At 38.7% G+C, this 25,901-nt stretch overlaps 1 protein-coding gene across 1 annotated transcript in view; it reads right to left on the minus strand.

The window, feature by feature from the left end:
- B4GALT6 (beta-1,4-galactosyltransferase 6) overlaps window positions 1–25,058 on the minus strand; it is a 31,776-nt gene extending 6,718 nt beyond the window's left edge. Inside the window, exons 1-7 of the mRNA XM_009102702.4 lie at window positions 24,424–25,058; window positions 8,891–9,007; window positions 8,421–8,534; window positions 4,125–4,249; window positions 3,514–3,630; window positions 2,496–2,683; window positions 155–277 (exon numbers count right to left, since the gene is read on the minus strand). Coding sequence (XP_009100950.2) covers window positions 155–277; window positions 2,496–2,683; window positions 3,514–3,630; window positions 4,125–4,249; window positions 8,421–8,534; window positions 8,891–9,007; window positions 24,424–24,538 — 899 coding nt within the window. The 5' untranslated portion in view covers window positions 24,539–25,058. The remainder of the gene's footprint in view (window positions 1–154; window positions 278–2,495; window positions 2,684–3,513; window positions 3,631–4,124; window positions 4,250–8,420; window positions 8,535–8,890; window positions 9,008–24,423) is intronic.
- Window positions 25,059–25,901: the final 843 nt, after the last annotated feature.

The following is a 25,901-nucleotide window of genomic DNA, read 5'->3' on the forward strand; positions in this document are numbered from 1 at the left end:
ACTTTTTCCTTCAAATGGTATATTCTGATATTTCTGAAGCAAACTATGTAGAACCTGTCCATTTAAAACAAATTACTAAAATGTAACAAGTGACAGAACAAAAAGCACTAATTGGTCTCAAAGGTTGGATGGTATCTAAGCACTCAAAGCTCACCTGTTCCAAAGATCATCATCTTCTCCACCCCATCCCCAAAATGCATTTGGAAAACCATTGATCTTCTTGAATTGCTCCACTGTCAGGCCACTTACACCACCAAAGAACTCATTGTATGGAAGGCTGGAAACAAAAGACAAATTCTATATTGTTAGCTGAACTTTGATAGGTAGGCCTCTCTTTGAACAATACCTTTCCAAAAAAGCAAGAGCCTCAAGCTAAGGACATGATCAGAGGCTGAATGTATTCACCAAGAGAAACTGGTTCATGGATTGCCAGCATTAAGTAACATACACCAAGCTGAACAAAAGGTTTGCAGTAGTGTCTGATTTGCATAAAAAGTGCTCCTGAAGTGTAGCTGCAACTAGTATCACACATATGAAACAAAAGTATACCAGGAATTTCACATGGCTGATTTAGACCCATAGTTGAAGGGCTAAGTGAAGCCCTCAAACTATTTATGTTGACACTATTTAACTGAAAAATGCCTCTTTAATCTACCAAAAAATTATATATCAGTAATGCATCAATTAAATAATTTTAATTTATGACTATATTCTACAAAACTGTTAAAACTTGAGAGAAACAGTTTAACAGTACATATTAAACCATGAATGGCATGCTGATTTAAAAAAATAATTTTCCAGTTTTTAAAATATAAACTTTTGAATCTAAAGACCTACAGGCTTTCCTGTCAGTAAGCAAAAGTATTTGCTAACAGCTATAATTAAGCAATAAGCAGTTGGCCAACATGAACACCCTATCCATATAACATTCTATGCCCCAGACAATGTGATTTCCAGTTCTTCAAACGCTGTCAATAAAAAAAAATTAAAACATTTAAGTATCTATATTTACTTCCATCAATTTTAACTTGCATCCTTAACCCAGAAGCTGCTACAGTAAAGTAGCTTTCTTTCAGAAGCAGCACACAAGTTCCTAAAACAAAAGTGTCTCACAGGAGACACTTCCAAATCTGGAACCTTCAAGGAGTAATGACCATCTACAAAAAGATTTACCATTGCTTAGGACACAACTGCCACACTGAATAACTCCAGAATGCAAGGGGAAGAAAATAGAAATAGACAATCATGTAATTTCTGATCTCTGTAGAAACACAGGATTCAACCAAATCTTATAGCATGTGGAGAAGGTTGCCATTATATTTGCTTTCCAACATGTAACTGAAAGAGCAGGTGTTCTAACCCCCTCCTGCTTCTCAAAAAACCCCACATACATACCTCCAAAATAGACAACAAAAAAATATTGCCAACCCAAAACCAGACCACCAACCAAAACCAACTGAAATATGACAGTTAATTGGACTTTTTGAGGTTTATTTGTTTATTATTTTATAAATCTAGTTTTGTTTATACAAAATATATCAATTTTGTAAATACTTACCTATGTAGACATTATATAAATGCAGTAAGAGTTTTATAAGTGCATATAAAGATAGATTAAATCTCTTATTTATTTATTCATAGGTGTTAATTTATTTATTTTTAAATACACATTAAATCTTTAAACATTTAACTGCTGATTTGTTGACAACCTGAAGTCCAGGCACAGAGCCTTGGTTTCAAGGCATGGCTTTTCATCTGTTAGTTGGCCAGGTTGTCAAGTTGATTAATTTCACAAAAAAAGTCCAGGATAGCAAATATATATATGTAGCAAGCAATAAGTTACAGCTTTCTGTGAAGTGATTCCAAGAATGTCATGAGGTAGCAGAGTGTTAAAAAGCAAGTGGCACATCATTAATGTAAACTGACAGAAGAGAAAGAGGTAAGAAAACTGCAGGTCCTGCTACATTCACCAAATGTCAATAGAGGCTGAGAGCCAATATAAAAAATGGTCTAGCAATAAGAAAATCTTCCATTTAAAAAGCAGTATGAAACAGAAATAAAAATGTACATTTATCAGAAAATAAAGGCACATTTCCTGTGATATTTTGCTGCAGATTATCTGCTTTTCTTTGGTAACAGCCAGTAGAAGTGTTTATGTAGGCAGAAATCCTTTCTAGTAAGTTAGGTAAGATTTTCCCCCTTGACGTACAAAGACTTTTTTTCTTGAGATCAACATCATTGCAACAAGCTCAACATTGAAAATCATAATATCTTCTAATTAGTAACACATCAAATGTAGAAACTAAATTTAAGTCTTTCTTTTATTAGCTATTAATTTCTATAAGTAGCATAGTAGGAGGCTGCTTTGTTGTTTTCACCTACTGTGTGTAAATATATATATATATATATATATATATATATATATGTCACAAAATTCATACTTTCAAATATTTCTGAGTATTTAAGAAATAATGTGAATAAAACTATTTACTTACATGTACATGTACTTGTCCAGCTTTGCTGCAAAATGGCGTGGCATTTCTCCACACCCATAGTAATTCCTGTCATTTTCAGGTAAATGATCCACATCATGGAATATTATGCAGTCCCAGACAGCGTCCTTCATCGCCTCTTTGAAGCCAACATTAAAGAGCATTGCACGATTAAAAGGTTGTGTACCTGTCTTCACACAGAAAACAAAAGAGACATTGTAAAAATCAAGAGGAGACAAAAAATTCCGTACTATGAGAAAAACATACTCTAACACACACACACACACACAAAATTGACAAGGATGCCTCTTTTGCCCAGCAGGTCACACTGGGTTGGCTGCACCTGAGGATGGGGTTTGCCCTCCTGGCTGCCAGGGCACACCTTGCTGACTCCTGCGAGCCACGAGTGAGCCTGGTTCCTGCTGCCAAACAGCACCCCCAGATCCCTTTGGGCAGGGCTGCTCTCCAGGCATCCACTCCTCTCCTCTCCCTCTTCCCACTTGTGCCTGGCTTTACTCCATCCTAGCTGTAGAGTCCGGCATTTTGACTTAATAAATTTCACCCCATGAATCACTGCCCAAGGCTCCAATTTATCTAGAACCCTCTGCAAGGCATCCCATCCTTTACAAGTCAACCACAACCTCCCAGCTGGGTATCATCAGGAACTTGTTGATGGCACATTCAATTCCTGCATCCACTGAAGGTAAGGACCTGGAACTGAGCCCTGAGGAACACTGCTGCTGACCTACTTTGCTGCCTTGAAAACCTACAACTACAATAGATTCTAAGAGGCCATCTCATTACTTCTATATTACCTTATATAGGCTATATTTGAAGAAAAGCACTGTGTATCTGCCCACTGTTCAAGATGAGGAATGGAAATAGAGCTTTCCTTTTTTATTTAAAGGAGTAGAAGAGTAACAATTTTCAAATTCTGCATTCATCCAAACCTTGGTAAGAATATCAAACCCCTTTTAGAGTAAGGAATCTTGGAGGTCACTTTTCAAGTAGATGTTGTTACCTGTTCAACAACATAGAAGGCGAATTCCAGGCGCTGCTTCTGCAACATGGGTATCAGATGACGGAAAAAAATTGGAAGATGCTCGTGACGATTCCGAAAAGGAATAAGGATAGCCACCTTCAGAAAAACAGCAAAAAAAGCTATTATATCAGCATTTTAAAAATTTAATTTTTCAATACAGATCAAGTTTCCCATGGCTTTTCAACTTTTACATTTAAATTGGCTCAGTGCTTTACATGTTGGTTCCCCCTAGGAAAGTGGGCTGAAATTAGCTCGAATAATTAAGAAAACAAAATTGAATAAAACATAAATAAGATTTTCCTTTTATGTTCACATGCTTCTAGTTATACTTTAAGCAACAGACATATAGGACAGATTTGCATCCATATGATGAAATGTTTAGTAACTACAACTAATAAACCTTTAAAGTTCTTGATGATCCATTTCAAATTTTTCTCCTAGCTGAAGTTTCTTCTTGAGCACAGATGGCATACTACAAATACTATAAGGTACTAAATATATAGCACCAAAGACTGAGTGCTTGCAATGGTAAATTATTCTTATATACTAACAAGAAAAAAATAAACCAAAACAGAAAATCAGCATCTAACCTTCCACCGTGGCTTACAGTCATTTGGTTTCCAGTGTCCTCCTGGTTTTATGTCTAAATCTTTTGAAAACAGTCGCTGAATTTCATCAAAACTAATTTCACTCATATTAACATCAATAAGGCCTCCTAAAGAGAGGGAAAAAAAAACCCTATATATTAATTTCAATTAAGAAAATCGACCTAACGCTACAAGGAATATCATGGACAAATGGCATCAGAAATTTGTAGTTACACTCCCTACAGAAAAAAAAGAAACAATTTATACTGCCCTCCTAATCTTTAATTCTCACAGAATGAAGTTTTAGTGTTTCCAAAAACAAACATTCCTTCCATGAAACCTATAAACAAAATTCTCATTTCAAAGGACAGAGAACAAGCAAAGTAATTTGAATTCTGCATCTCTTGCAAAAAATTTGGGTTGCCTTTCATTTCAAGTACCACTGTTAGCAATTCTACATCATCTGCACTACTGAACTTTTACTCAAATTCTGGGTGCCTTCTTGCTCCACTTCCACATTAAAGGAAAATGTATCATCACAACACTCAACAAACTTCCTCAATTTTAATTTTAGATGGATATGCACATTTCATGTAAAGTCTTCATCCACTAATTCACCACTATTTGCTTCAAAGCAAATCATAGCCATGGGCTGGATCTGAGAATTACCATTGGTAGAACTAATGACCCCAATGGGAAAAGCATTTGCAAAGGCATGAAAGTGAAATTCAGTAAGTTATTGAATTAAGACCACAATACAATTTGAAAAAAAACAGCTTAGTACCTACTATGAGAAAATATTAACATTAGTTGACAGCTGAAAGTTATCAGTCATCAACTTATGCATGTGTAAAAAGTTAAAACTGGAAATAATGATTCATAGTAAATACCCTCAAAAGCAACAGAAAGAAGCAAGGAAAGCTGGGGAGAAGACTCATGTAATACTCATTAACCAGAAGCTCAAGTTTTTCTTCAGCAACTACTACATCTAAATCATCACATAAAAATCTTGCAAGAACTTTCTGGCAAACACCATAAAATATTATTCTTATTTTTGTCTACAAAGTTAAGTGTTTTGGTGAGGGATGGTTTAAAGTCAGTCCAAAAATCACTCCTATTTTCTCCCATGTGTCCATACACAAATGATCCTATTTGTGCCAAACAGATCATTTGTGCCACCAAATTGACTAGTCATGTAAATCTTTTGAAAATACTGAAATTTTTGGAACATACTAGGAATAAGTATTGTTTTCAGAAGAAGGCAGAAGATACTGCAAGAGCTATTTTAGTTTGGGATATGATTAAATATAGTGCTACTTGCAAATGAAGAAGGCAACCTTTTTTAATGTAAAATCATAGGTGAAAAATTATCAACAACAGTACACTATGGAGCTATTTCAAGAGACAATCTAAAGAAACCCATATTAATTTAATTATTTTAGGAAAAAAGGAAACCTGGCAGTTGCTAAAAAACCTGTAGAGATAGACACTAGAACAGGCTAGTCCTACAGAGATTTAAATAAAGATTTTAAAATAATTAAAAAATAAAAATAATTATTTTAAAATAAGCTTAGATTATCATAATGGTTGTGCCTGAAACTCTGCAATAACCCAAAAAAGAAATCTTATGAAACATAGAATCAAGGTCAATCAACAAAGGACTAGTATATAAATGTGTACAAATTAAATTTTTTAAACTTAAAAACTAAATTTAAAAAATCAATTTCAACTAGCAAAAGACAGAAAAGCAACAAGAGCCTTTCAGTTCAAATAGAGAATCTAAAAGGAAAATGAAGATAAATAAAGGTCAATTACTACTCCAGCAAGGGAAGGAAATAGCACATGATGTGATTCAGATACCTCAGTATTCTGAGAAAAGTTCAGATGTGATCAGATGACTACAGAGTTTAAATTAGAAAGAAACATCAAATGGTAGAACAGTATTTAGATAAAGCCTTTAGATAAGGGTGCTTCTAACTCCATGGGACGTGATGAAATTCCATCCAGGGTGTTTAAAAAGAAGCTATAGTGAAACCTGAAGTATTGGTACTATCAAAAGCACACAGGAGATGAGTGACAAGAAATCAGCATTTTTTTCCCCTATCACTAGTGGGGGGCAGGAGAAAGCATCTCTGTAAATAACTGCACTTATTATTCACTAGTTCCATCAGTGTCTAGCAGGCTGCAATAAAACATGTTTGTACAACCCACAAAATAAGAAAGCTGAGAAAGCAAAAAAACATTATGAAGAAAATCAGAAAAAAATTAATTCAACAAATAAGGTAGACACAGAAACCAATAAAGTAAAATTACTTTAAAATAATAAAGGATGGTTTCTTACTGAAGGAAAAATGAAGCATGCACAACAAAACAAGCAATACCTGGCTATGCTGCCAGGTAGTTTTACAGTTTATAATGGATTGCACATTAATATGAGCCAACACAATGTGATTGTACAAAAACAGAAAATCTCATCCTGGATAGTATTAATTGCTGCTGTGTGGGGAAAAAAAAAAAAAAAGAGTTTTCCAAAACAAATTATTTTGTAACCAGGGTTTAAGCCAGTTATGATGCTTTAGAAAGAAATCAAATTAAGGACAGTCTACGGTGCAAAAAATTCAAGAATGACAGGAGCTTTAGAAACTATGCAGTCTAGAAAGGCTGGGATTATCAGTTTATCTCCAAAGGAACAGACAGACAGATTCTTGCACTGCTTCTATCTCGAAGAAGAGGGGTTTTGCTTACAAATTACAACAGCACTGCCCAACAAGTGGGTTATAACCTGTTCTACTGAGTCATACAAAAAAGGCAATAGCTGTTCCTATTTTAAGAGAATATGTACTTGGGACTAGATATGATTTTACCATGCCTCTTTCATGATATAAATTTGGCAAGCTGATGCAAAGAAGAAAAGTTGACTTCTATAATAACCTTAGACTAATTAAGCATATCAAAGTATACATGATTCCAGCCTCTTTCTTGCCTGGCTATCTCACACTTCCTACAACATTTCATTAAATTAAGAGATATTCAGAGATGCTTTATTTAAATTATAATTAGAAAGAAAGATTATTATTAAAATGGCGTACATGGAAACCAAAAAAGGAAACACATATCCCTTGGTTGAAAAGCAATTTATCCAGAGAATTATTTTCTATTAAAATTATTATTTCTCTATTAAATTAAACAGGATAGAAGTACAGAGCAATTACTAACAAAAAAAAAAACACCACCAACAAAAAAAAGATGGTGAAAGCAGAGCAGCAGCAAGGAGATCTATAGAGAAATTACTGGTAGAATTACTTCATTTTGAACTAATCTGACAGAATTCAAACTGCCAGATCCCCTGAAAGGGGCATTGAAAATACTAACTATATACATTTTTCAATCAGCAAAAGCATCACATCTTGTTTCTCTGTTTATCCAGATTTGCCATTTGTTGAACTTGTTATGTTTCCAAAAGTAGCTAAAAATTTGCTATTGAAATAATTTGGTTTTATTTGTTTAGATGTTCAATAATATACAAAAAGGTGATTTTGAAAAGCCCTATGTCTGGAGGAAAAGAGATTGAAATAAGTAAATTATCATACTACGGGACTAATTACTACCTGGCTTAAGACAGTTTTCTAAATGATTTAGTTTCATAAGCAACAGCAACTGATCTATACTTTTGGCTCCATGTCTGTGTATTTAAAATACAAAACAAACCTTAAAGTCTGACATTATTGAGAAGAAACACAGATAACATGCCTTGTTTCTGTTTTCTTCAACAGACAAACTCAGTTGAGATTAAAAAAATATAATGGAATCTAGATTATCCTAATAAAATCCACTCTTTTTCTTTGAAGAAAAATTGATCAGATTTCAGTTCAGCTGCCAGCAACATTTTTTTGTATGATATGGATCTGAACTGGTATATTAGATATTTAATTAATTGCTCGTACTGAATGACAGCCCACCGATTAAGCCATGTTTAAAAGACAAGAGGTTAGAATTCTGGAATGCATTACAAATAATTTCAGAAACTATGTGACATTTTCTCTCTTTCAAGTCAGTAGTTTAATTATTTGATTTCAAATTAGTAAAGGTGATTAGTAAAGAGACCAAAACTTCAGTGACACATTAGTGACAGGTAAACTTCTGCTAAGCATCATTGTGCCTTATCCAATGTATTTTATTCATTAATTTCTGTTATATACTTAGACTCCTTATAATTATATTTTGTATGAAAATAAGTGTGTTTTGTTTAAAATACAATTTAATTTACTAGATAAATATTAAGGTCACTTTAAAACTTACTCATGTAAGGCAGCTTCTCTGGACAAGGCTGGTAAGGAGAGTAGGTGAAGTTCTCTGGAAGATACATTGTTGTTTGAGCAACACAGTCACTAGAATTGTTTCCTTCAGGATAATCTTAAAAGAAGAATTGATTTTTGTAAAAGCCTATTTTATCCACTGAAATTGTAACTTATCATCATGCAGGTGAGAGCATTCATTTTTAGTTATCAAATTCCTAGTAGCATGATTTAAAAAGCATTTTATTGCTCTAGAGGAATAATAATTAAACACAAGTATCTTTGTTACAGCTAATAGAAATATTTCCTACTGAAGTGAACTGATAAATAGTAACTATTTTACCTTGACTCTTATTTCAGAGAAGTAGAATTTGGGTCAAAGTGTTCATAATCGAGCTATGTCACTAATGATTGGCTTTTTTTAAAAATGAAAAAAAAGAGGTCTTTTAAAAAACACATAAAAAGTATTCTTACCTGTGCCATTCAATGTAGTATTTTTGTTAGTGTACAATCTTATCATGTGTCCTATTGTTTTTACATTTTCTCTCAACATTATACCACGAGCTTGCACCATAAAGAGATACGTGTTTGCTGATAAAACAAAAAAGCAATTTGCATTAAAAGAATGTATTTCCAAATTATTCTAACATACATCTACAATGTGTTCAACATTTTTTACTGTGTCTGAATCCATGCTCAGTGAACAATAATTTTTTGAGATGAAGGTCCACACAATGAAACCTAAGAGCAAAAATAGAAAAGAATAAAATGGATTCATAACACGGTTCTATTTAAACCAAAAACCTAATGACTATCAATACACATTTTATATGACACTTTCATTTCTCTTTAACTAACAAAAAGCAACTGAGAGTGACAAGAAAATTTAATTTACCAATAAAACATTTTCATATGTAGCTACATGTCTCATATATAGATCTACAAAAACATCTTTGAAATATAGGACAAACAAAAGTCTAGAGAATCTCTTAGTCCCATAAAATTGTCTCTATTTACTTACTAGTTAACACAACTTCCAGTCAAAATGCACTGTTTATTCATTCACTCCAAACAGCTGCTTTGTTATACAACTGATACAAATCTCTGCCAATCTCAAAGTATTAATGTTTTATAATTATACATGAAATATTTATTATAGGCATCAAGGGTGAGTAAATCAACATTCTGAGTAATTAAGTGACTCACTAACAACAACAGCATGAAACATTTCTCTGTCTCAGTCTTGCACCCAAAGCCCCAAATACAATCTCAAGACACTTCTTTGTATTCAACAGAAGTCAGTAAGGTAGAATTGAAGCTGTATTTATATCTGAGTGAGCAAATGCCTACCCAGGACTCAAAGAGCTAAAAAAATATTGCAAAGTGAAGGACAAATTTCCTTTAGAGAAGGTAGCAAAGAGGGTCAAAGGGATCATCTGTCACTTCACCTACATTAAGCACCCAGTTGTCTGGGGAATATTTGGCTCCCTGTAACTAATAACCACCCTAACAACAACAACAAAAAAATGCTCTGCCTCTTTGGGGGAAAGAACTAAACATACCAGGGATGAAAAACAAGTAAAGAGATATAGAAAAGTTAGAAAATTATCCCAGGAACTCCACCTGATGACCCAGCACCAGTGGCATGCCACAAGTAACTCCAGATCAACTAATAACTTCTTATAGCCCAACAGAGAGAGTCCAGAGCTACAGGGAGCTGTGTATAAGGGACTGGGGGCATTTCCAGAGGTAAACACAGTGATTAATTCCACCACATTAGCAAACAATACTACCAACATCCACAGAGACAAAAAAAAAAATAAAAAAAACAGCTTAATCTTTCAAGGAATAGTATTTCAAATAATGCCACAATAATGTCTCAATTTTTAAATGAATGAATGGGGGGGGGGGGGCTGTCCTGACTGGCTTTCAAAGAACTCCTTGTTAAAACAAGGAATATTGACAGCTAAAAGAGAGGCTCTGAACATGCCAGGTGCTGTGCATGGTATGTAATTCTCTAAACCCTTGGCCAGCATGACTAACTGCCTGTGTTAACAAGAGTTTACATGAGTGTAAAAGTTACTCAGCTGCTACAATCCTGAAGTTGTCTCAACACTTTCTGGCCACCAAAACAGAAGCAAAACAAAACAAAAAAGCTACAAAATTGGCCTGACAACAAGTAGGAAATCCCAGAAGAAAGATTCTTACCAGGATTCAAGGCAACAGATAACATTCAGATTTCCTTACACAAAAATGATACAAAAACTTCTCAAAATTTTAACCAATTCACATAAAGTAACACATTGGTTGCAAGTGGTTCCAAGTGTTTCATTCCATTTATAGTTTTCCATTCAGATACTGGGATTTTTAGGGTGTCTCTACTAAGCATTTCAAGGAATCTGTACAATTCATGAATTCATATATGAAGTTACTCAAGAAACCTCCTCCTTTTGGATCAGAATAAAGGCAATTTGATCTGTTCCTCCAAGAACAATGATTTACCTTCAAACAAAGAATTACAAAATTCAAGGTTTTGCTGAAAGTAAAACCATGTGTATATTTGCCTTTCAAATAGGACAAAAATTCTTAACTAACAAAAAATTTTTTTCTTCAAACTTTAATATATTTTAAATTGGCATAATCTTTTCCTCCAAATAAGTTTTTTTCTCCCATAGATATAGCTCTTCTCTTCAATATCTTCCTATTCCAACACTAAAATAAAGTGGGTTTTTTAATATAAATCTGTTAGTAAATACTGATTTCAGAGCTAATCTCTGGAAGACTGTGTGCTTTATTCTTCTTTCTAATGTGATACCAAAAGCTAAAGACACTTGAATTTTTAACTCTGCAGAAGGTTTATAGAGTTTTCAGCAGGTTTATAGAAGGATCATTCACATAAACCAGGTGTGGCAGGTTGATGTGACTAACAGCTAAGTCCCCACTAAGTTGCTTGCTCACTCCCCTGGAATGAAATGGAGGAAACAATAAAAAGGGCAAAAGTCTTAGGAACCTGATATAGTAAAGAACTGAGAGTAAGAATTTTCAAACAAGTCCACAACAAAACCAAGAGGCCATGTAAATGTTCTTAATTTTTATGGGAAATATTATTGCAGTCCAGATAATGTAGATATAAACCTTGGAAAAACAAGATTTTCTGCAGAAGCACCTATATCTTCCCTTTAGTGAAGTACTTACCCCTTCTGACACAGAGGAGAAAATTTGAACAAACACACAAGACCTTTGTGAAAGTTAGAAAAGGCATTTGTCTCAAAATAGACATCATGAAAAGACATAATTGAAAGAACCCAACCAGGTAAAACCTGCTGCCACCTTGGCTTAAGTATGCAAGAGCTGCCCTTGCTGCCAGGAATACCCAACCTTGCCATGTTTTTATCAAGTAATTCCTGTAGTCTACTTCCTCTTTCTTGCTGAGCTGCTTGTCAACACACTATCCAACTTTACACAAATACAACAGGAATGAATAGGGACTGAAACACTGTCCTTTCTGGGCAGCCTTTTTCCCACTACCTGGCTGTCCAGCACAATCACAGTTACAAGGAGTTCAGATCTCCTTAGTTTATTCCACTATCATTCAGCAGCTTAGGTAGCAGCAGCCAATTAATTACATCAGAAGCTAAAACATCAGGTGAAAATCAAAGATATTAATTTAGTCCTAAAAACAAATCTCATCTACTGGTACAGGTTTGTTGGCAAAAGCTGTGACATAGAGAGCAGTTCATGAGTTACACCAGCCACCAGCAACAGCAACAAAGTATTAAACCCACAGAGGCCAAAACAGCAACAGAGAAACACAGATTTTCTTCCAGTGGGGTGGGGGAATGACTGACAGAAGGCAGCCTGATAAAATTCCAGCAGGCTCCTGGTGTGCCCTGATGGCAACTTCCTGCCACAAGTGCCAGAGTCAGTGAGGGGAAGTGATCTGCAGAACCTCACACTTACCGAGGAGGAGGAGTTCACTGGGGATATGAAGATCAAAGGCAGCCTTGGCTGCAGAGATCATGAGATGGTGGAGTTCAGGATCCATGGGGCGGGAAGACACAAAAGAAAGCTCACAACCCTGGACTTCAAGAGAGCAGACTTTGGTCTCTTCAAATATCTATGTGGTGGAGTCCCATGGGATAAAGCCCTCAAGTGAAGATAGGGGAAAGAAAGCTGGGTAATATTCAATATCCTTCAAGCTTATGAGATAGCCATGTCAACAACTATGAAAACAGGTAAAATGCCAGGAGGCCTTTATGGATGAACAAAGACCTCCTGTGAAAAAAACCGAACACAAAAATAATACAGTGGGAGGAAGTAATCTCAGGGAATGCAGGAGGAATACAGAAAAAAACACCTCAGCATCCAGGGATGCAGTTAGGAAAGCTAAAGCCCAAATGTAACTGAGTCTGGCCAGGGATGTCAAAGACAGCAAGGAGCATTTCCATAAGTACATAGGTGATAGGAAGAAAATTCAGGATGACTTGAACCCATTGCTCAGTGAGAAAGACACAGAAAGATAAGTCTGCAATACTCAATGTCACCTTTTCTCAATTTTTTTAACAATACCAGTCTTCAGAAAGTCCAGCTCCCTGAGACCAGTCTGGAGCAAGGAAGCTGTACTCTTGCTCTTGGTGGAAGAATTAAGCAAACAGGGCACAGGTTAAGTCTGTGAGCCCTTATGGGATGTACCAAGTGCTCAGGGAGATGGCAGATGTCACTGCACAGCCATTCCTGACCATCTCTGATCGATCATGCTGAGTGGAAGAAGTGCCTGAGGACTAGAGGAAAGCAAATGTCCCTCCTATCTTCAAGAAGGAAGACCCAGAGAAGTTCAGACTGATTAGCTTCAGCTTGATCCCAGGGAAGGTGATCGAGCAGCTAATCCTGGAAACCATTCTTCAGGTACATAAATGACAAGAAAATCATCAGAAACAGTCAACCACCTGGGAACCTTCTCTGATGAAAGACAGATAAGGAAAGAGCAGGGGGCATTGTCTATCAGGACTTCAGGAAGGCCTTTCACACTGTATCCCATAGGACCCTCATAGACAAACTGTTGATGTACAGGCTGGCTAAGCAAAGGGTGAGCTGGATCAAAAGCTGACTGACCAAGCCCAAAGGGTGAGGTCAGTGACCAGTGATGTAGCCCAGGGGTCAATACCAGGTTCATTCCTGTTTCACACTTTCATTAATAATCTGGATGACAGGTAGGACAAAACCTCACAAAGTTTATTTATGACACAAAAATGGGGTAAGTAGCTGATAGGCCAAAAGGGCCATGCTGCCATCCAGAGGTACCTCAGCAGGCTGGAGAAATGTGCTGACACAAACTTCATGCAGTTCACAAGGAACAGTGCAAATTTCTGCATCTGGGGAAGAACAGCCCCAGACACCAAAATATGCTTAGGGGCATCCAGCTGGAAAGCAGCTTGACAGAAGAGGTTTTGGAGGTCCTGCTGGACATCAAGTGGAACATGAGCCAGCAATGTGCTGGAAAAAAGGTCTACAGCATCCTGGGATGCATTAGGAAAAATGCTGCCAGCAAGTCAAGGTGATCCTTCACAGCCTTCATTCATCACTGTTGAAGCCATACCTTGTATAGTGTCCAGTTCTGAGCTCCACGGTGGAATAGAGAACATGGACATCCTGGAGACCATCCAACAACAGGCCATGAAGAAGACAAAGGGGCTGAAGCATCACTTCTATCAGGAAAGGCTGAGAGAGCAGGGATTGCTGAGCCCCAAACAGAAAGCTCAGGGGTCACATTAACCCCTGACATTGTGTATATGTACACAATGTCTATGAAGGGAAGGTGCGAAAAGGGACAGAGCCAGCCGCTTTTCAGTGGTGTCCAGGGACAGAACCAGAGGCAGTGGGCACAAACTGAAGCACAGGATGTTCCACCTGAACACCAGGAAACACTTTTATACTGCAAGGGGGACGGAGCCCTGCCACAAGTTGCTCACAGTGGTTGTGGAGAATACCCTCAGAAATATTCTAAAGCTTTCTGGATAAGGGCCTGAGCAATTGGCTCCCTTCTTGAGCAGGGAGTTTGGACTAGATAATCTTCAGAGATCCCTTCCAACCTCAACTAATCTGTGATTTCTCATCTACTTTTGTTTTTCTGCTTTTGTACCAACCATCACTGTCACAGTGCCAGGCAAAGCACAAATCAGGAAGGCAAAATTCCACACGTAACCAAAGAAAACATCTAACAATGTAAAACCTAGAAGCAATTTTATTCGTATTCTTCTTATTTCACTATACAGGGTTCATAATAAGTAAGAAAGAGAATTTTTCGCTCCAGAAACATAGAATCCAGGCTGTCACACAGTTTACAGGTTAATCAGATGGAAAGTGCAGTGAGGAATATAAGACAACACACACATATAGTACAACTTGGAATCAATACTATACTCGGTGTTCCATCCCAAGAAACTGCAAGTGTGAGCTCAGAGCTCATAACTAATTCAGATGAAGTATTCCTATCAATTGGTCCAGATCTGCATCAGCAATCATGAACACACAGCCACATGTCAGTAATCAAAAGTCCTAGTTTTAGGGCATTATTTAAAACTCATTCTGATAGCACACATTAGGGCATTAAAGGGATCATCTTGTATTTCAGAGGACATATTTTAATATCAGATGAATCATTTTTTCTCTCAAATTTTTATAGCTCACTAGTTATTAATAGTTTTATGTGCTAGACTGTTGGGGGGGGGCAATGCATTCATTCTGAAAGTATGAAAAATCTGTAAAAATCGCTCAACATTTTATATTGTGTGGTTTTTTGTTATTTAAGTATTCACTTGAAGACTTTTTTTTAAAGAAAATTGTATCATTCACAGATCACTCTCCATTAGGGAATCAAGCACCTTCCAAGCAGTACACCAAAAATCAAAGCACTTCTCACAATACTGCATTTAGTTTATCATCCCACAACTTCACAGGAAAACCACAAGATTCATTTTTATATAGAAACTTAGTAAGTTATCATGCTGTACTCACACACCAAAGCAAAGCCAAAAAAATATGCCACGCATTTAGAAGCAACCAGTGTAGTAAAATATACAACAGGACAAGTGAGTTTGAAACTGGGTTAATGACTGACATTCTGAACAGGACTAGAAAGTTAAAAATGAGATGACTTTAAAAACATAGAAAAATATTAATTATTACCAAATACTCTTTTTAAATGCCAAACAAAAATGAACAAATTTGGAGGCCACAAATTTGATTTTCAAGTGCAGCTTTTATTCTGCCAAAGCAAAACCAGAAAACCAAGGCTGAACAAATCCAACAACCTGGAAAAAAGCACTATGCCAAGAATATTTTCAAAGCAATTGTCAAAAAGTTAACATGCCCCTTTAAAAAAAAAAAAAAAAAAAAAAAAAAAAAAAAAAAAAAAAAAAAAAGATGATCTATCATCAGAGACGTTATAGCAACATTATTCACTGATCTTTCCAGGAAAAAAAAATGCTGAAAAACTCATATAGGAAACATTTCATAGAGAACCCCTGGATTCTGCGAGATCCAAATACAGTAAACATGGCTTTACAGGCAATAGGTCTTGACAAATGACCATTGCCCCTGAAGTTTCTCATCTGCTAGTCAACACCTGTTTTCATGGGACTTCTGAAAAGCACATTCAACATATTGCATAAAAATTGGTATGGATTCAAACAGGTTAACAGGAAGGTCACCACTAGTAACTGTAAATGGGGAATCATCTCATGGGGCCATTTCTAGAACAAGTCCCACATGGATCTCTTCTTATCTCAAGGTTATGGGATATTGTTCTCAGCAATACTAGAGCTAGAAATACGTTATTGGCAGAGTTCACACATGGCAAATTAACACAGAAGTGTTAAAGAATAAATTCTATGAGTAATCTAAATAAACAGTAAATAGATTGCCGAGATTGTTTCTGAAATATCACAGTTACAATTCCAGGAGCTAGAATACTTTCTGCAGGATAATGACTTTAGTCTGTGAAACTGATTCATTAAACAATTTAGCTGTGAAGGACAATAACCCAAGTAATGTAAGACTGCTGTAAACTGCTTCCTATTCAAAAATGGAAATCTACAACAAACATCAATAAATACCATTGCAAGTGTCCAACTTCCTTAGGACTGTATTTATTTTTACACATTTGTTGTTAATCAGAAGTTGTTTTTAAAACAGATACAACAGCATAAGAAAAGAAAAAAAAAACTTTGTGCCTTGAAATATATTCTTTACTTGATTTATTTTTCAATATTCAATAGCAGTTTTGCACTATATGTAAAATAATAAATCAAATCTTATTTCACAGGGATAGTGAGACTGCATTGAGTCTATATATGTTTACCTCCTTATAAGAAAAATATCTTAGAAAGACATAAATTACCTCAATCTGTTGGAAAAAACAAAAGCTACCAGTGTTTCTGGTGGCTAACAGTGATCATTCAAACGGTGCAGAGGGACAAATCTGTATCAGCTGCAACAGAGAAGCTCCAAATTGGTTATTTAATACTTCAGACAACCTCTGTATATTCCCTACAACAATGGATATGTCAAATGGCTGAGTCCTCTGACTGCAAGTCTGAGGAATTGGATAAATATCAGTTCACTGTTTATTGGGAGACAGCAAATGAGGGGATCTCCATTTACAATGAAAAAATTGAAGAAAAATTTCTTTCCTTAGCAGTAGTTTTAAGCATGATAAAAGATAAAATGTTCAATAAAATTTCTAACATATTTGATACTATTCTATCCTCTCAGGCTATTAGTTGATTATACAATAAGCTTTAGAATAACTCAATAAATGCACAATGAACTGAAGGTAAAGAAGGACAAGCACAAATCTAAGAAAGTGAACTGACCATTGGTAATGCCTTGCAAAAAAGCATCTTTTGTATTTTAAAGCCCTGAAACCAATCTCTGCACTGTGCTCACAAGAATCTAGCACTGGATCCCACACAAAGCATAATTATTTCATGATGCTCCCCATAATACGATTGCACAATTTGAATACAAAAGATTACCTAAGAGTAAGAGCTAAAGAAAAGCAAGTATAAATAGTCACTTGTAAAAACGGTCTTATTAATCAAAAGGCAGTAGATAAGCTATCTTTCACCACAGACAGATGTGGAAATGGTTAAAGCTTTGGCCCTGAAATGGTTAAAGCTTTGGCCCTGTCAGTAAGGCATCACAGTTCAGATAAATGTCCCCAGGGTATACAATCTCTCCTTCTCAACCCATGAGAAGAATGCATTCAAATAACTGGCTGGCTTAAGTGAAAACTCATTTCACATGAGGTCTCATAATTACTTTGTCCTTGTGAAGTTAGCTGCACACCATAAATACCGGGGTTTTTTCTGTTTTCTGACTAAGAACAACATCACAAAATGAATACTGATTGAAATCTTATGCAGGCAAGTTCCCTGACCAGTAACAAGTAATACCTAAGGGCCTTAGGAAAACTATCAGAAAAAAAAAGGCAGAACAACTGATTCAGAAATAAATATGCATGTTTAGTCAAAGTTAATCTGATGGTAAAAGTGAGAGACAGTCATGAATGACAGGACTACGATAATTTATTCAGCATCAAGTGCTAGGAATGACTGTGCTGGGCCAGCCTAATGGAAAAGTCTTTGCACCTCCCAGACCAAGGAAATGTACCCATGATACTGCCCGAGTTCAGTGGGTCCAAGGAGCTCAAGCGCGTAGTCAGAGTGCTGAGAAACATTTGATCACTGGAAATCAGAGATCAAGCAGAGTGTTAAAACCTCCATTTCCTCTCTGCACAAGAAAAAAAAGGCCCTATTAATCAGAAAGTAAACTACAATTTCATAGGTAAAGGATTTGATGATAATTTGTGGGACTGACATGAAAAACAGCAATGCAAGCAAGAAGAACTCTGCAGCTAATGAAAGTACTCCTGCTCCAAATGAAGCCTTTAATAACAGGTGAAATTTAATAATGGAATATAGCTGAAAATAGCTCCCAAACAACAACCAGTTCTGTAGTACAGGCATTTCCCTGCAGAAATTACAGAACAATGGGACAGACAAGTTTCATTTACTCAAGTAACTTGTAAGAGACCCATGAGAATAATTCCCTAGAAAGAAATAAAAGAAGGCAATAATAGGGATAGAAAAATACAAACAAGAAAAAACTCATCAAACATGCAAAACTCATCAGCTTTTTATCAGATACTTCCACACAGCATGAGAAATGAGCAAGTTATATTAGTCCTATTTCACTGCAGCCCTTGAGCTGCAGTAAACCTACACAGAGGCTCGATTGCAAAACCCTCAGACCGGGTATTACCAGCCACCTATGATTGTGGCAAGCACAGTCAACAGTACCGTGTCCTGTACTGGCAACAGTATAACCAGCACATCCATACCAGCAACTGTTGTAAAATTCAGCAGGTTGTAAAATCATCTTTGGTGCCAGTTTGGGCACCCCAATAAGAACCAAACATTAATACCAGAACATGCCCAGAGAAAACCTTCCAAAATCGAGCATATTATGTACAAGCAGAAACTAAAATGAATGAGTTTTCTCAGTCTGAAATAGAAATGGCTAAGACAAGGGTGCCTTTTTTTTTTTTTTTTTGCTGTCTTCAGAGATACAGTATTCTTGTAAAGAGAAGACTAAATCGAACACTTGAAAGTAGTCAGTGAAAAGACAGCAAGGCAATGAACATAAGGTGGGATATTACAATTACATATTACAATTTTCTCACAGTTGTCTGACACTAGAACAGGTTTCCCAGAGAGAAAGCAAAATCTTCATCCCCGGATTTATTCCAAAACTCAAGTGGACATGACCCTGAGCAATTTGATCCAGTAGGATCTGCTTTCAGCAGGAGGTTGGATCAGGTGACTTCCAGGTGCCCCTGCCAATCTAAATTATTCTGTAATCAAACAAGTCTTTAGAAATGCCACAACTGCCACAGATGACAGGAACAAAGAATACCAGCACAAAGGCTGTGCCCATATTTATGGGCTCAGCACCTGAAAGCCATGATAAGCATTTATCTTGCTGATAGCATTTTCAGCACTCTTCTCCATTTCTGCACAAGTTCAGAAACTAGTTTTCCTATTAGGAAAACTAGTAACAGAACAGGAAATAGATTTATGTAAAATTGTGAGCTGAAACCAAGAAAGACGCTTTCATGTTCCATGTAGGCTGAACAGCTGCCTTTTGGTTAGAACTGACAAAAAATTAGCAACATTTTTATAAAAGAAGCAGAAGACCATAAGAGAGAAAACATTGCTGCTTTTTCTTCTTCAAACTCATTTCACCCTTCAGGATTCTTAGTTACTGATGTCAAAGCAGACTGCATCTTCTTTGATCACTGCACTGTTTCATAACCAGTTCTTACTTGAACTGCATAGGTCATTACATCCAAGGTAGACAAGCTAGAATCACAGAATAAGCTGAATTGGAAAGGACCCAACAGGACCATGGAGTGCAACTACTGACCCGGCACAGGACACTCCAAGAACCTCACCATGTACTTGAGAATATTGTCCAAGCACTCCTTGAACTCTGTCAGGCCTGATGCTGTGTCCTCTTCCATGGAGAGCCTGTTCTAGTACTCAAGCACTCTCTGGCTGAAAAACTAGACTGCAACTGACCACAATATGGAGAGCTCTAATATACTCTTCCTCCCAACCCAGCAAAGGTTCTCTGCTGCAACAAGACAGAAAGGAATTACCCGGGGATGAATAAGAGATCATTTTCTGAGATCTGTCCAATGTAATTTCAGTTGTAATGCTGAGAGCAAATGGGAAAAACAGGAAAAAAAGAAAAAAAACTGTCTCTTTCAATACTCAGATTGGTTTGGCAGTGAAATTAGACCAGCATCCCTTGGTCACCATGCCTTGTTAATTTGTCTTATTCTCCTAATCTTTGGATCCTTCCCACAATGTAAACTCAAACCTACATATGGGTTCTGGATGGCTGTCAGGACCAGACATAAATTATTTGAGTCCCTTTCATTACTACTTTTATCTATAACACTGAAAAAATCCCCATGTTGGTGCCAAATGTTTCTGCTCTTATCTAGCCTCTTCAGCCTTTAACTAATACATGAATATTTGCAACTTTCAATGAAGTTACAGAATCACAGGCTATTAATTCAAGATCAGAAATTTCAGTTTCTGCTTTTACCAGAAGAGCACAAAATGAACTACTGTCACGAAAGTGGTCACTGGAGAAGTAGCACCTCTTATCTGCTTTTATTGAATACTTGAGACTATCTCACAGAAGTGTCATTAAACATTTAAATGAAATTTTTAAATTTTAAGCATTTAAAATGTTTTTGACCATTTTAACTTGTTATCCTATCTATTAAGGTTTTCCTCTGAAACATGCACTGAATTAAAAAGGAAAAATTAGAAAAATAGTTGTCTTCTCTAAATAATAGTTAGAAATCAATCTGCTCTTGTGCTTCAGCTCCTCTGATTATCAAAAGACTACCAGGGTGCTGAGGTGGGGTTGCAATCACCTCTACCTCATCCAATCATCTGTGCTTACAGAAAAGGGAAAAGCAGGCACACAAACAATCCCAACGTAGTGTATGAATCTTGTCAACCATTTAAACCATATATATTTTATATTAATTGCAGTACTGTATGTCTTCATCTCAAAACACAGAACCATGTCTGAAAACATGAAAATGTGGTTTTCCTCCCCTTGTATTCTGAAGTACATGGAATAATAAAAGCTTCTGTTTCCCAAAGAACTAACATTCTGAGAGGTCTCTTCAAAAAACAAAAAAAAACCCCAATGATATTACTGCAATATCTGTAATTATGGTGCAAATGAAAATTTTAAAATATTAGACAAATAATTAAATACCTTAATATAAGTAATTGCGATTTCTTTCTTCTAAACAAATTGTCAATACTTCAAGTTGACCTAAATTCCATTTGTTACAAAATTTGCAGTTTTGTAAAAAAAAAATGCAGTAACTATTTTCTAAATAGTTTGATGATGGACAGAGGGAATGTGATAGTGACCTCTTTGAGAATTCTTCCAGTGTTAAGGGCTTACATGTGCAGATGTCTTTTCCTTTGATGAGCCATGAATTGCTTGCTAAGGGGGATTCCCATTCCATTAGCCCATAAGAATTCAAAATTTCAATTGACTTTGACATCTCACAAAACCATTCTGCTGCATAACTCATGTATTTTTCCTTTCCCACCTTCCAGTACACTGCTGGTCCATAAAACATTTGGCAGTCCAACTTCTCCCTCTCTTTTCAATTCCTCTGACTACTACAAAGAGAAGCTTGCCACAGAGCAGCTCCAGTTCCCAACAACACAACTAGTATTTTCTTCTTCTCTGACATTGTGCCTTGTAGCTTGTTGAGGAAGAAAATGTTCTGGTGAACTAAAATATCTTCAGTAAAACACATCTGTACACATAAATTATGACAAATCCCAACCATTTATGACTTAGATGCAGAACATTTTTAATGAAAAGCTGCAAACAGGTAAGGTAGCTGAGCTTCAGTGAGCAACCTTTAGCCTTCCTTCTCTCCACACACACAACCAGCCTTGACTTAGATCACGTAGATCTGTTTCATTACATACAGTAAAAAAGTGCAAGTACAGTGAAATATTCAATTCTATCACAATATGTAAATGACATGAGCATACAGCATAAAATTATTAGATTAATCATCTGCCTGTAAACTTGGCTGTTCCTAAGTGCTTTAAGAATCTTCTGTTCTTACAACTTACATTTTCACTATACTGACAGGAAGTTTGTTGGTTTTTAGATAGTATCTGACCTTTCTCTCCATTCCAAAGTAACATTTTAAGGAGCAATTCCTGGGAAATCAGCATTACATCTGCAGGCTGATAGTCTGAGATGTAAAATTTTCCTACTGCCCTTCACCATTTTCTTTAGTCTCTTCCCCAGGATTCTTCAGACCAGCACAGCACAGCAGCATTTCAAGATGGACCTAGGAAGTGCCACAGACAAGGAATAAGTTCACTGTTGCCTGGTTTTGACTTAAACTGGATGAGTTCACACCACTGGATACAGTTAGGGCAGCACAGCATTGATCAGTGGCTGGAAAGAGCTGTAATCTCACAAACACATGTAACTACCCAAGATTTTTGTTAAATCACATCTTGAAAGGGCCAACTACAGTATTTGTGTCTGAGACAAAAAGAGAGACTTGTTTGAGTATGAATCTTTTTTCCCTCAGGGTTGATCAGATCTAATTAACCTACCCCAAGAACACTTTTGGTACATACTGTTGATTTTATTTCATTCCTGGTACAAAGGAAACTGAAAAGATATGTAATTCCCAATACCTGAGCAGAAAGATGAAGTCAGAAATTTGAAGTCTCATCACTAAAGGCTCTGATTCTGAGCAAGGTACTGCATAAGCCTTTCTTAGTGAGAAAATGATCTTGCTAACAAAGTACCCATTGGCAAGATACATTTAAGTAACAAAGTAAAACTACAGCTGCATACATTATGTAAGATGTTATAAGTTTCCCTTATAAAGATGCAGAAATTGCACTCTGCTATTGAAAGTAATTGATAAATGATTTATATATCAATTACTTGCAATTAAAGCCTACTTTATATATGTGTCCCGCATTAGCATCTCAAAGACCGAAGATGTCTAAGTGGACATCAGCATCATTCTCACTTAGAAGACTACATCAGATCCCTCTCAGCAGGGAAACACTGACAGAAAAGACTACATCACATCCCTTTCACTGGCAGACAAGAAAGCTTAGAACTCTAACCCTATAAATATTATAAATTTCTTAATATATATTTTTGTATTTACTTGAACTAGAAGAATAATTGGCCGACTTGTCAATATTGTAGGAAGTACATAAGTAAAGGAAAACCACAGAATGATAGGTGAACTACATAGAACTGTTTAAGTATAGAAGCAACAACTGCACCTTGAAAGTGTTTATAAGTTAAATAGAAAATAGTGAACGAGACGGAGCCAAACAGCATAAAGACACAATCAACAGGAAACAATTCCTGAAGATTCAGTGGTCACAGCAGTGTGGGCATTTTGTAGCAATGACTGCAGAGAGAAGTTTTAAGCACTAAGGATGAAGAGAGAGATGATTTGGCAAGTATTTAGGTAACACCTGATAAGCAAGGAGATATGCAGAAATATGTGGCAATGTTCCCTGGGGAAAAAAGGAAAACATTCCCTAATCAAGGGACACCCAACACAAGGAAATCCCACAGAGCACCATACAGGATACCACTGCCTTTAGCTCTGGGGTATTGCTAACCAACTCTAAAAGGGTCATCCTCTGAGAAAAAGCCTGATGGTCTCCCAGTAACAGCAGAAGAGTGAACTAAGGAAACCACCACATTTATTTGGTTTGTTTTAGAAACAAACACTTGCACAGTTATTTTATGAAGCTTCTTCTAAATCAACGGTTTGTCTCTCTCTGAAGTGGTTCCTTCAGAAGTGGAAGAGTTACCAAACTGTAAAACCTGTGAAGAGAGAGAGATCCCACTAACAGAAGTAAAAAACAAATATTCAAACTGGTTCTTCATTTTTGTTCACACGGGCTTTATTATTAATGCAGTTACTAACAATCTGAAAGATTAATACATTTAAGTGACTCCATCCAGCAGTTTTGCAGTTCTTTCCCAATTTATACCACTGTAACACGACGAAACGCTGAGCCGCTTTAGTGCCTCACTTTGCCAGCCGGAGAAGCAAGGGCATCATCCACCTACCTCGCGATGGCAGATGAACCTTCTAGAGCGTTTGAAAGCAGCAGAACAAAGATGCGGGATCCGCGCACGTTACCGCCGCCCCCGCCGGCCGCTCCGACCCTTGCCGGGCGGGCGGCATCGCGTTCCGACAGCCGAGCCGACCCTCGCCCGGCGCCGCCTGTGCCCTCCCGCCACGGTGACAACTGCCCGGGGGAGGCGGGCGCGCCCCCCACCACCGCCCTCACCCCCGCTCCCCGAGGGGGCGGCTCCGGACTCACCGATCCCGGGAGCCACATAGATGAAGTAGAGGCAGGATGAGGAAAACGAGAAGAAGAAGATGAAGGCGAGCATGGAGCGGTTGGAGACGCGCAGCACCTTCCGCAGCAGTGGCATCCTCCCGCCGCGCCGGCCGCCGGCCGCTCCCCTCAGTCCCGGCGAGCCGCGGCGGCGCTTCCTAGGGGGAGGCGGCCCGCTCCTCCCATGGATCGGGCGGCGAGAAGGTGACGAGGGAGCGAGGGGAGCTCCCGCCCTTCCTCCCCGGGAGTAGGGCTGGCAGGGGCAGCGCCGCGGCGTGCGGAGGAGGGCGGGCGGCGGCGCTTTGTGGCCGGTCCTGCTGTCTCCTCGCGGGCGGCCGCAGCGGCGATGCCCGCCCGCCTCCGCGCTGCGCCTCCGGGCGGGCTGAACCGCCGCCGGAGGGAGGGGCCCTCTTAGCGCTGCCTCGGGGCTCGGGGATCGCTCCTGCCGCTGCTCACATGCCGCCGGGCGCCGCGGCCACCCGCTGTCCCGCCTGCAGTCCCAGTACTAGCGGCGGCGCCGGCCGCGGCAGCAGCAGCATCCCCGCTGCGGGCGAGCAGAGTCACCTCCGCGCTGCACCGAGCGCAGCCCGGCCCAGCCCAGCCCAGCCCGGCCCAGCCCGGCCCCACGGCTCCCGCGCCGCCCCGCACCGGGAGGAGCCGCGCGGCCGCTGCGGCGGTTGTAGCGCGCGCGAGCCCCGGCGCGGCGGCGGCACTGCGGGACTGCAGCGGGCGGGCGGGCGAGCGCGCGCCTGCCCCGCCCCCGCGCCCCCACGGGCCAATGGGAGGCGAGGGAGAAGCGAGCCCGCGGCCGCCGATTGGCTGGTGCACGCGCACCGTTGGTATCAGCGGGTTGCGGGAAGGGGGCAGGGAGCCGTGAGGCGGCTCGGGCGGGCCCCGCGTCCCGCCCCGCCCCACCCCGCCCGGCCCTCCCGCTGTGTCCGGCCGGCGGGCGTGCATACCTTCTCCCTGTCCAGTCACGATAGCGTTCCTGCCCCGCCCGTGCCCGCTTTCGAGCGCTGTTGCCCGCCTTTCCCCTCCCTTCTTCAGGTGGCGCTGCCCCTGTGCCACGGGTGGATGTCGTTGTGCTTCCAGCTGTTTTAATGCAGAGCAGTTGGAAACGGGAGTCAGGGCTGCCAGCTTCTCTCTTATGAGAGGCTGCAGGGGCTGGGCCTGCTTAATCTAGAGAAGAGGTCTGAGAGGGGAACTCGTTAATGCACATGAACATCTCAAGGGTGGCTGTCAAGAGAATGGTGCCAGATTCTTCCTGGGGTGCCCAGCGACAGGACAAGGAGTAAGTGCCATAAACTAAAACACAAGTGTCACCTCAACATGTAAAAGAGGAATAACCTCTTTACATTCAGGATAGCCAAGCACTGGAACAGGTGCCCCGGGATGTCATGGAGGCCCCCTCTTCAGAGTCATTTAAAAGCCACCTGGATGCAGTCCTGTGTAATCAGCTC

Source organism: Serinus canaria, chromosome 2 (genome assembly GCF_022539315.1).
Source record: "Serinus canaria isolate serCan28SL12 chromosome 2, serCan2020, whole genome shotgun sequence".
NCBI classification, from domain to species: Eukaryota; Metazoa; Chordata; class Aves; order Passeriformes; family Fringillidae; genus Serinus; species Serinus canaria.